Here is a 13,117-nt window from a genome sequence, read left to right as displayed (position 1 = left end):
AAGTTGATTCAAGGGATCTCTGAGATTTTTCAGCCCTCTGTCACCAAGATTACCATTCTCTGCTCTTGTCTAGTTTTAATAAAAAGACAGTTGAATAAGTCTAAATAACTATATGAGGGACTTTCCTCCCCCCACCCAACCTGGAAGTCTGCTAATCCTTTCAGAAAGTCTGAACTTCTGTTTCTTTACCAACAGATTATTTCAAACAGATGGGTTCTGAGAGTAATCCATCAAGGCTATGGATGGCATCTAGTGTCATCCAGTATTTGCTTGATCAGGGGATGATAGAAGTTGCCCCTCCTCCTCAGTTAGGAGAAGGATTTTATTCAAGGATGCTTCTGGTGCCAATGAAAGAAGCTTCTCTGAGACCAGTTCTGGACCTTTCTTTCATGAACCTGTTTGTGATAGTGCAGAAGTTCAATATACTGTTACGTAACAAGTTGTCATCCCTTATTCCTTGTTGAATTTCCTGGGGACCTTACATTTAAAAGATGCATATCATCACATTAGTGTAGATCTAGATTTCAGGTGTTTAAGGTTTTGTGTGTGGCTCACATTATGAGTTCACTGCCTTGTCTTTGGGTTATCTACTGCTCCAAGGGTGTTCACAAAGAGACTAGCTCCTGTGATAGCCTACCACAGACTGCAAAGTGTTCACATTTCTCCTCATTTAGATGACTTGCTTATCTTTGCAGTGTCTTTTTCAAAGTGTCAAGAAACTCAAAATCAAAAGTGTTTTTGATTCCTTCTCACTTGATTGTTTTTTGTGATATCTGCTGGGCTCTTAAAGTTCAACAGCACACAGGAAAAATCAATCTATATTTAGCTCTATTCCTGAAATTTTCCACCAAGATTTCTGTTCCAGCAAGGGAATTCCTCAGGAATTTGGGTCTCATGGTATGAGTGATACTCATGATACCTCTTGCAAGGCTCCACATGACAAAGACACACTGGAACCTGAAATCTCTCTGGTCCCAGCACCAACATTCCTTTACTGCTCTAGCATTGTCGGTCACAACAGCTACCTCAGACTTTGCTTGGAGAGCAGTATCTATGGGGATAAAGGTGCAGTGTCTTTGGAACAAAAAAGATACACCAGAACACCTCAACATATATGACATGTTGGCTCTCATAAAGTGTCTCAGCTCTCTAAACCTTCTGTGGTCCCCAGGACCTCTCTACACGTGTTTGCAGACAATACCACAGTAATGTGCTATACAATTAAGCAAGGAGGAACCAGATGCTACTCTCTGTGCAGACTAGCCATGGCAGCTTGGTTTATAGCTTTTAACCACAATCTCACTCTGCCAGCATCTTACATTCCATCAGAGAAAAACTTAGTGTGATACAAGTTGGGAAGGGCCAGGACAGACCCTCATAAATGGAAACTGATTGAGATGGTTTCCAAAATCTGACCCATCTGTGGAGAACACTTCAAATGGATCTTTTTACCTCCTCTGTTAACACACAATTGGTACAATATTCTGCTACAGGACTCCATGCAATTAGTCCTGGAAGACAGATGTATTTTCTTTTCCCTGGGCTACAATACTCCTTCTGGCCCAGGTAACAGTGGTTCTCCTTTTTTTCTGGAAATGGCCAGGGGCAATTACCACTTGCTTCAAAAAGTATAAATAAACATACGAAGCTGCTCTTTATTATTCAGTTATGTCCTTGATTTTGCCTTAAAATATACTGTTACTCTCAAGAGTTTGTGACAAAACAGCATTACACATTGCAGTTCTAGCTATCTACGTCTTCAGAAAACGTACCGGGGACTTATTACAAATGTTTATAATTTGTTCGTGGTCTTTGTCTGGAATTCATAAGTGACGGGCTTGAGAACAATGCAGGCTTTCTGGGGTCTGACGTATGAAGCTAGTCAAAGCTCATCCTCACGCATGAGGCAACCAAGAACCAGCCTTTTCGGGGTGTCACCTGAGGATACTTAAGGATGACATTCAGCCGTACCTGCTGCCATTAAATGAAACAACGCAAGGGTGCCTCACTTCGTGCTGCAACCCACAATGTGTCCTGTGATGATGTGTTTAGTGTTAGTTTTATTTATGTTCATGCCAGGTAGGTTCCACATTTAATGAACAGACAAGTTATTTTCGTTAGACCAATTCATTCACATTCTTATTGAAATTTTATAACATTTTTCTATACGTCTTTTTTTCTTTTTTGTAGATTTCAGTTTTTGCGATTCAGTTAAACAAAATAAAAGACAAATGATTTCCAAGGAAGGAGAGGAAGTAACACTTTGGTGCACGTACGAAAGCAGCAATCAGTACATACACCTTTACTGGTACCGTGTGTATCAGAACCGGGCATTTCAGTACATTCTGTACAAAGGAGCCAGGTCCCGGTCTGGATACGATAACACCGCAGAGTTTGCTAAACAGAGGTTTTCTTCAAGGGCAGATAGTAAAAGCACAACCCTGACCATCACACAGACCTCCCTGTCTGACTCTGCCATTTATTACTGCGCCCTTGACTTGACCGTAACCACAGTGTGGGAATGTAATGAGAGACCCGCACAAAAACTAAGTGCTACAGTAGCTGGTGATGTTCCAGAAAGGTCTGATTATTTTATTTAGGAAGGTGCCCACTTTAGTAGCACATTAAAATTATAGCACTTAGAAAACTATTTTTCAAACAGAACTTACTAATTTTGTATCCCCCAAAATTGGTGATCTTCATTTAATTAAACAGAGTTGTGGTATGTTCCAGCATGCTTGGCGAATATGAATATATTATACAAGGAACATTTATTTCTGACTTTTCTCATAATAATGCAAACTTCTCATACTGTATTTAAAGCAGGCCAGTATGACATAAGCAAGGCAAACAACTATATGTCTACAAAATCGATTTTTTTTTCATTTCCATAATAAAGGTTAAGGCATTTTTTTATTTACATTTGTTAACCAGGTAGTGTTCGACAGGGTTGAAAAAAAAAACTCCTCACCAAAAAGAACAGATGTGTATGTGTGGTATAAATATTTATTGACTGTGCTTAAAAAAACAATCGTGTTCCACGGATGTTATTAGCAGTCTAAACGTCTGACATAGTGAAAGGATGCTGGGCAACACGCTGTCAAGTAGGGATCTTTTTTTTTTTTGCTAACTAAATAAATAAATATTTACTTGTTTATTTGCAGTATTCGGTGGGGGAGGGGCACTATTCTGGGAGTCCTTTTATTCATTTTGCAGTTCAAAGTATGTCATTCTGTGGGACTTTTAGTGTGCGTTCAGTAGGAATCTGTCCATTTTATGTTTTCTTGACTGCATATGTTTCGTAATAAAGCTTACATGTTTCCAGTTCATTCATTGCTACCACTTGTAAGATACCGCATGCTGAAATGGCAAGTTTGTATAAATACAAAATGCAGTAACTAAACTTAGATTCGAGTAGGAATTGCATTTGATGTGCAAGGTATACTGTGGTACTACATCACAAGCCTTGTCTTGGTCACTCAAGGGGACGAGAATCACAATTTATGGACAAACATAGTCTTGAAGTCTTCCAGTCATAACCTTCAATATCTTAGCACAAAACATCTGGACAAAGCCTAAAATAAGGTGGGGGGAGGCAAAGGCACACAAATAGGGACCGATTTTAAATATTACTCTGATAAACCTAGAAAGTTACTAGAATAGCAGGATTTGTGTTATTTTGTGAAGAATATGAAGTCTTAAACTCAAATGTATGTCATTATATTTAGTAACTTCAGTCTTCAATGATTTGTCAGAAAAGAACACACATTTTATGAGAAAAGGACCAGAAATATAAAGTAAAAATCTGTACGTTCTGCGAAAATCTGGACAGTTGATAGCCTCCCAGTTGAAGACAAAATGCTCACTGATTACTTAGATAACAATAAAGATTTAACTTCGTGATATTGGATAATTTTATTGTTTTCTATCATTAAACTACTTAGAATAACTTTTCCGATTATTTATATATTTATTTGCTAAACAGGATGTGCAGAATAAAATAAAGTGAAACAAATGCCATCAATCATATTCTTGTACATCTACATAGCTTTTATGTTCTCACTCCAGTAAGGACTGGTTGTTGGTATAATGGTAAAGGTGTTTCATGGACACAAGGTACAGGATTTGATTCTTACATGTAAAAGGGGAAATTGGCCAAGCTGAAAATGGGCCACAAGGGCACCTAGTCTAGTAGTTACTTAAAACCGTTACTGCCCTTCACTGGCAATTCAACTCACTCATAACATCTGGACCAGCCTTCTTTATCTTAAATCCCAAGCTTTGGGAGACTCCATCCTCATGACAGCTATTGAAGCTCCTACACAAATTTAGATTTAACATCCACTACCCTTTGCATGCAATACCTGTGATGTTGTCTGCACCGAAGTCCAGCAGCGTAACAATCCTTCTGTCATCGGATAGAAAATCCTTCTGTCATCACAACAATATTTATATTCGTTTGGAATTTTACAAAATGCAAATAATGTAAATAAAAACATCACACCATTAACTTCTGTAACACGGTCTGCCTCCGTGCATATCATTTGATTCGAGTCCATGTTTCTTTCACTGTATTTTGTATTTTATGACATCATTTTCCTTCATCATTATCACCTTTCATATTATTATTATATCAAACACGTCGCTACTTTGTCTTCATTCATGCTGTCGAGCTTCCTGCGTTTGTCTGCTTATGGTTTAATATTTAATTCCACACCTGCTGAGCATGGATTATTTGTAGCCCCGTGGCCGTTATCGGTATGGTCGATACCTATGTCAATCAGGGATGCTGTAATGAAGTGTATCACATTTTCACTGTGAGCTCCCACACATCTGGTTGGCCATACAGAGCTTTTCTTTGAGATGCATACCCATTATGATTTGAAAGTACATTGAAAGTACAGACTTCCCTTCAAGGTGTTCTACTAGATGCTTGTGTGATATTGTTTTCTGTGTTGCCCTCAGTAAATACACAGTTCAGTGACAACATTGATGGCATGAGTTTGATTCTTGCTGGTGGGAATTGTGGGTTATGTGTCATGCGAACCTCTCAACATCCCAGGATTTCCCCTGAATTCAACTCTATGTTTAACACTGTCCTTCTTAACCCCTCCAAAAGTGGTCATTTTTGGGGAAGGGGTGGTGAATTCCCCTTATAGAGTAATGACAATCATTATAGTAGTACATGTCTGTTACTGCAGAATATTTATAGTAAGTTACATTCACATATTCTGTCAATGCCTCAGATTACTGGACATAATATTTTAAAGTGTCCATGATTGTGCATGTTTCTGTCTACATTTGTCCAAGAGTCTGTTGCTATGTGTCCCTGATTGGTTGAGAGCTATGGTGACATGTCAGTCATATTCAAGCAAGTCATTTTGCAGATCTTCAGAGTATGCACATACCCCTATTGTATATACCATCCTTGCTAAATGTCCTCTCTGGTGAGCATGTCATTGCTGTTTCTATCACAACCATTCACCTCCATTGACATGTAACCTTGTGTGACCATCACATACATGCTATCATGTGTGATGATATAATATACTCACACAGAAGGTATAAACAGCAGTACGTAATGTGCTATCTACAATGTGCTTAATGTTATGCTACTGACTTGTCTTGGAAGTGTACATACATTGACATATACGATCTTGAAAAGATTGTCATATTTAATATGCCCTCTTCTTCTTTATCCATTCCTTTCATTCATGTCTGTGCTCATTTTCATCAGCACACTTTCCTGTCCAGAGTGTTTCCTTGTATTTGCCCTTGCCGTTTACACCCCTCCATTATTTCATTCTGCAAATAATTGATGTAGCATACATTGCACTCAGTGCACATTTCTTTACTGTGTTATTACTGCTGTTGTTATTGCAGTATTTTCATCCTTGGTTGTCTTTGATTCTGTTTGCATGATCTCATGAAGCAGTTTTGCACAGGGACAAACTCGAATGCTTCTTGTTTCTGTGCTCATGCTGCGCTGCATGGTTCCCCAGTGGCAGCACTGTTTCTGGCCATGAAACCTCGCATTCATGTAAGCATGATCATGACTATGGGATTAGTGCTGCTGCTCATTGAACTAACATGGAGGTTACTGAATTCCCGGGAAAGATCCTTAAACAACCTTTACCACTTTGGTTGATATTTTGTCTCAGCCACATGTGGGTGACTCTGCTGTGCCCAAAGCTGACTCCTCGGACCACTCATCTTTTTCCCTGGATCCCATTGCTGTAGTCCCCACAGCTACCATAGATTGAGGGATAGGCAGGTCCTCTATGGCTGTTAGTGAGCCCTTGCCTGGTAAAGGGAAGAGACGCTCTAGTTGTTCCTAGAAGAAGGGGCAGGAAATGTCTCTCTGCTTAACCAGAAAGGTGTGCTCATCCTTAGGGAGGTGATTGCTGGCAAATCTGGGCCTGCTTCTTCAGGTAAACTAAACATATGTCTTCTCTTGTATCAGTGATACTGGATAGGAATAATTTATTGTGCTTAGCTCTGGATTTAGTGAAGGCTCCTGACCCTTCTTATATGGCTGTTTCTTTTTAAAAAAGTGATGCTTCTTTTCCTGAAAAGACTCAGTTTGAACTTCAAAAGGAATGTGAAGGGACAGATAATGCAATGTCTGCACAGAATTCTGATTCAGTTTTTGAGGAGATTGTCACATTGGATGGTCCCTGTGAAAGATTCTCTTTCTTTGATACTATTTCCAGAATGAATTAGTTGTTTCAGAAAAAGAAAAGGGTGATGTTTCTCAGTCCCTCAGAAAATATTATGATTTAATGAAACTGGAATTTCCTAAACCTGCACCTATTCCTCCAGTTATTTCTGTGTTGGTGGATGTTTTTCTAAAGCCTGCAATTTTGCTAACAGTCAGCCTGCCTCCAGACGCACACACTCAAACACATAAAAAAGCAGGTTATATAAAGTTCCTCTGTTTTTTTAAGGTTTTTATGCACTAATCCCAGACCTGACCCAGCAGGTGTAGCTTTAATAAACCCAGATGTTGCTAAGCATTTTGCTAATACTAATGCCTCTTAACAAAGAGAGACAAACTTTTGATAAGTTCAGGGAAAAAGTGCATGCTTCTGTAGCTCTTGTTTTTAGAGTTCTCAACTGTTAGGCTCATTATGTTGATGTTTATCCTGGCCATTTGTGAGAATATGAGGAATGTTTTTGCATTGGTTGTCCTTTAAGGAAAAATGTACTTTGTGAAATTTGATTTCTGCCATTCCTGAAGTCAGTACCCTTTGTTAAAAATGTGCCCACGACTCTCCTGACACTGCTTCCAGGGCTGCTGCCACTGGAACTGTTATGTGGAGGTTTACCTGACTGTGATCACAAAACCTCTCAAAGGATATCAAAAATGGAATTTTCAATTCTCCTTTAGATAGAGAACTACTTTTTACTTTTTGGACCTTTTTCTGCAGTGGTCATTAAAAAGTGTGATGAGGAGGGGAAGTTGATTCAAGGGATCTCTGAGATTTTTCAGCCCTCTTTCACCAAGATTACCATTCTCTGCTCTTGTCTAGTTTTAATAAAAAGCTAAATAAACAGTCACAGCAATCTGCTGGTAAGCAAATGTTTAAAAAGCAGTGGCAGGGAGGTTTCAAAAAGAAGCAAGAGTCCAGCCCCCAGAACAAAGGACAGTTGAATAAGTCTAAATAACTATATGAGGGACTTTCCTCCCCCTCCCAACCTGGCAGTCTGCTAATCCTTTCAGAAAGTCTGAACTTATGTTTCTTTAAGAACAGATTATTTCAAACAGATGGGTTCTGAGAGTAATCCATCAAGGCTATGGATGGCATCTAGTGTCATCCAGTATTTGCTTGATCAGGGGGTGATAGAAGTTGCCCCTCCTCCTCAGTTAGGAGAAGGATTTTATTCAAGGATGCTTCTGGTGCCAATGAAAGAAGCTTCTCTGAGACCAATTCTGGACCTTTCTTTCATGAACCTGTTTGTGATAGTGCAGAAGTTCAATATACTGTTACGTAACAAGTTGTCATCCCTTATTCCTCATTGAATTTCCTGGGGACCTTACATTTAAAAGATGCATATCATCACATTAGTGTAGATCTAGATTTCAGGTGTTTAAGGTTTTGTGTGTGACTCACATTATGAGTTCACTGCCTTGCCCTTGGGTTATCTACTGCTCCAAGGATGTTCACAAAGAGACTAGCTCCTGTGATAGCCTACCACAGTCTGCAATGTATTCACATTTCTTCTCATTTAGATGACTTGCTTATCTTTGCAGTGTCTTTTTCAAAGTGTCAGGAATCTCCCACTTGGGTAAGTGATCTCTTACACAGGCTGGGATTCCAAGAAAACAATCAAAAGTGTTTTCTGATTCCTTCTCACTTGATTGTTTTTCTGTGATGTCTGCTGGGCTCTTCAAGTTCAACAGCACACAGGAAAAATCAATCTGTATTTAGCTCTATTCCTGAAATTTTCCACCCAGATTTCTGTTCCAGCAAGGGAATTCCTCAGGAATCTGGATCTCATGGTATCAGTGATACTCATGATACCTCTTGCAAGGCTCCATGTGACAAAGACACACTGGAAGCTGCAATCTCTGTGGTCCCAGCACCAACATTCCTTTACTGCTCCAGCACACTCGGTCACAACAGCTGCCTCAGACTTTGCTTGGAGAGCAGTATCTATGGGGATAAAGGTGCAGTGTCTTTGGAACAAAAAAGGTACACCAGAACACTTCAACATATATGATATGTTGGCTCTCATAAATTGTCTCAGCTCTCTAAAACATCTGTGGTCTCCAGGACCTCTACATCTATTTGCAGACAATACCACAGTAATGTGGTACACAATTAAGCAAGAAGGAACCAGATGCTATCTTCTGTGCAGACTAGCCATGGCAGCTTGGGGTATGGCTTTTTACCACAATCTCACTCTGCCAGCATCTTACATTCCATCAGAGAAAAACATTGTGTGACACAAGTTGGGCAGGGCCAGGACAGACCCTCATAGATGGAAACTGATTGAGATGGTTTCCAAAATCTGACCCATCTGTGGAGAACACTTCAAATGGATCTTTTTACCTCCTCTGTTAACACACAATTGGTACAATATTCTGCTACAGGACTCCATACAATTAGTCCTCGACAGACCTCCCAACCATCCTGAATTACTTGTTTTTTACCAAGTTTTGGGGTCCAAATTAAGGGGTGCTACGATTCCCGAGTGGCACCCCTTCATTTCCGATTTCATTGCTTTTGTTTTTTTATTTTTTTAATTTCCGCGCTGTCAGAGCTGACGTCATCACGTGCGCGATAATGTCAGCTCCGTCCGCACTACCAGCCAGTCGGAATTGAGCTCAAGGAGCTCGTGTCATCATTTCCAGCTGGCTGCGAGCAGGCAGGAAGTGCTTTGCTGCCGAGAATTTGAAAATAACTGAAGTTACTGCTGCTGCCGAGAGAATGCTATTTTGGACAGAAACTGCTGACTTTGGTGCTACCGAGAGATGAATGCTGGCTTTGCTTATGCTGCCGATTTGTATGCTGGCTTTGAGGTTAAATCTGCTGCCATTTTCATTGCTGGCTTGGGACTTTGCTTAAAATCTGCTTCCGTTTTCACTGCTGGCTTGGGACTTTGCTGGGAATTAGGTAAGGAACAGTGTGTGTGTGTGTGTGTGTGTGTGTGTGTGTGTGTGTGTGTGTGTGTGTGTGTGTGTATATAACAGAATTGTGTGTATACTAAAGGTGTAGCTTTGACATTTGGGACCCAGTTTAGAGGTCCTCGGTGTAACTTTGACATTTGGGACCCAGTTTAGAGGTCCTCATTTGGTGCCCCCACCTCAAATAAATTAACAAATAAGTAAGTAAGATATCTATCTTTTTAATGGACACATCACTAACAATGCACACATATGCATTTAATCTCTGTGCATGAAATGAGGTCTCCTGCGATATCTATCCGTTCCATTTCAGTTCATACTTTGCATTATACTAGTGCTCCCATATATATTTTAATCAGAGGAAGTAGCGCTGCACTCTTTAATCAAGAGAAAGATTTGATCTATCTACACAGGGCATATAATTAACATACTCTGCATCTAACACAATTCAGACAATACAGTCAGTATGGCTTGTAGACACACAGACTATAAAGGCACCACAAACATAATACCTTTCCATATCACAAATGTTTTGTTGAATGGGTTTACTCCTTAAAATGTCTATTACTTGGCTTACGACAGCTTAAAAAGTAATAAGAACCAAACCAAGGGTCTACCTATTAAAAAGAAAAAGAGTGTGTCATCTCATCATAACCCAAAAAGAAAACTACATCATACCAACAAATCACCAGCTAATGCAGTTGCTGCAGCCTTCAACAGGTGTGCACGCCTGTCATCTGTCCCTGATTTCATAGAATCTCGTTAATTTTGCCTCATATTTTTGTTCTGTTCCTCAAACACTATGTGGTTTTCTAGCAGATAGTTAAGGATCAAAGCAATAGCAACCAAATAATGATAGACGTTTGAATGTCATATTTCGTATCTTTAGAAAATACACTCTAATGCAAAACCTATAACTCTAGCAACTTACTAAACATGTAGAACAAACACTATTTAAAATCTGTTCCAAATTACAACCTTTGTCCTTTATTATTCTTTGGTTTTGCCTATGATATTGCAAATGTGAAACTTGTAATTCTAGTAACTTTCTAAATATATATATGACATTTTGAATTTGGCCCAATTTAAGCATTTGCCTTCGTTATTTTTTGAGCTTGTCCCTCATTCTTCAGCAAAGTGGTTGAAAGCTATGTTGCTTTCTGGGAAGCTTGTATTGTAACCAAAGTTAGTGCAGTCAGGTTGGAATCCTCCACGGAGTAATTAAAGGCACTACTTCTGTTTTGCAAAATATAGCAACATTTTTTGTTCTACACTCCCAAGCTTGTAGAAAAAATAAAATAAATAATACAAATATTTATTTTTAAAGCTAACACAGATAACTGCATTGAATAAATTACTTTGCTTAGCTCATAATCAATTTAAAATTTTGCTGCTGCTGGCACCAAGTATAAAGACCCACCAACTTGCTTATATTATATTAAGTGCTGTACTGAAAGCTCAATCAAAAGGCTGCCCAGTACTTTGGAGCAATGCCTGAAGAACGTGAGTGCAAACTCATCCCTATTGATCTGAAAGGGGAGGAAAACAGCCAGGATCAGCACTTCAAAGTTAAAAAAAAGTGTTTTTAAAATTGCAAGTTCAGAAGAAAAGGTAATCTTTATCCACCACTGACCAGATGCATTTTCTTTGGATGCGGTGCAGGTTTCAATGCTGTTTCAATGAATGTGAGTTTCAAGGGCAGAGAATGCCAAGTCTATTTTCATTGTGAGGCAGTATTGCTTTGTTTATCAGATGTCTGTTAGTGTTTGTGCATAGAAGTAAAGCAGTATGCACATATTAGTGTTTATGGTAAATGGGGCGAAATAGCCAGGTAATTGAACATTGGAATGGCTGCAGGGGGACTCTGGCACCATATTTTGGTTGTCTGTTCTTCAGTTTGTGTTCTAAAGTTAGTATCCCACAATTCCATTGGAATGGGTGGGGTTACATAATTATGTATGCAAATTAGATGTTAATCAGCGTACAGATTTGTACCTATTTTTCATGGCCCTTATCCAGATTTTTGATGTTTCCAGGTTGAGAGGTATGGTTTTGGAAGATAGATGTATTTTCTTTTCCCTGGACTACAATGCTCCTTCTGGCCCAGGTAACAGTGGTTTTCCTTTTTTCTGGAAATGGCCAGGGGCAATTAGCACAAGCTCCAAAAAGTATAAATAAACATACAAAGCTGCTCTTTATTATTCAGTTATGTCCTTGATTTTGCCTTAAAATATACTGTTACTCTCAGAATTTGTGACAAAACAGCATTAAGCATTGCAGTTCTAGCTATCTACGTCTTCAGAAAACGTACCGAGGACATATTACAAATGTTCGTGGTAAAGGCTTTCACTGCCCCCCCCCCCTTCTATTTTTTTGCTTTGTCCAGAATTCATAAGTGACGGGCTTGAGAACAATGCAGGCTTTCTGGGGTCTGACGTATGAAGCTAGTCAAAGCTCATCCTCACGCATGAGGCAACCAAGAACCAGCCTTTTCGGGGTGTCACCTGAGGATACTTAAGGATGACATTCAGCCGTACCTGCTGCCATTAAATGAAACAACGCAACTTCATGCTGCAACCCACAATGTGTCCTTTAATGATGTGTTTAGTGTTAGTTTTATTTATGTTCATGCCAGGTAGGTTCCACATTTAATAAACAGACAAGTTATTTTCATTAGACCAATTCATTCACATTCTTATTGAAATTTTATAACATTTTTCTATACGTCTTTTTTTCTTTTTTGTAGATTTCAGTTTTTGCGATTCAGTTAAACAAAATAAAAGACAAATGATTTCCAAGGAAGGAGAGGAAGTAACACTTTGGTGCACGTACGAAAGCAGCAATCAGTACATACACCTTTACTGGTACCGTGTGTATCAGAACCGGGCATTTCAGTACATTCTGTACAAGGGAGCCAGGTCCCGGTCTGGATACGATAACACCGCAGAGTTTGCTAAACAGAGGTTTTCTTCAAGGGCAGATAGTAAAAGCACAACCCTGACCATCACCCAGACCTCACTGTCTGATTCTGCTACGTATTACTGCGGCCTTATTGATCAACGCACAGTGTGGGAATGTAATGAGAAACCTGTACAAAAACCAAATAGTGCGGTAGCTGGTGATTTTCCAGAAAGGTCTGATTATTTTATTTAGGAAGGTGACCACTTTAGTAGAACGTTAAAATTATAGCACTTAGAAAACTGCTTTTCAAACAGAACTTACTAATATTGTATCCCCGCCCCTAAAACTGGTGATCTTCCTTTAATTAATCAGAGTTGCTGTTCCAGCATACTTGGCGAATATGAATATATTATACAAGGAACATTTATTTCTGACTTTTCTCATAATAATGCAAACTTCTCATACTGTATTTAAAGCAGGTCAGTATGACATAAGCAAGGCAAACAACTGTATGTCTACAAAATCGATTTTTTTTCATTTCCATAATAAAGGTTAAGGCATTTTTTATTTACATTGGTAGTGCTC

General features: G+C 39.2%; 2 gene segments (V, D, J or C); both read left to right on the top strand.

Annotated features, from left to right (window-relative positions):
- Positions 1-1,993: 1,993 nt before the first annotated feature.
- Positions 1,994-2,737, top strand: LOC122790434. The segment is given in 2 exon segments: positions 1,994-2,079; positions 2,191-2,737. Coding segments are annotated over 2 exon segments (462 nt in total).
- Positions 2,738-12,126: 9,389 nt separating this feature from the next.
- LOC122790562 lies at positions 12,127-12,784 on the top strand. The segment is given in 2 exon segments: positions 12,127-12,266; positions 12,378-12,784. Coding segments are annotated over 2 exon segments (492 nt in total).
- Positions 12,785-13,117: the final 333 nt, after the last annotated feature.

This window comes from Protopterus annectens, chromosome 16.part0, assembly GCF_019279795.1.
Source record: "Protopterus annectens isolate FY-2018-M chromosome 16.part0, PAN1.0, whole genome shotgun sequence".
NCBI lineage: Eukaryota > Metazoa > Chordata > Ceratodontiformes > Protopteridae > Protopterus > Protopterus annectens.
This window is presented reverse-complemented; position numbering and strand designations above follow the sequence as displayed.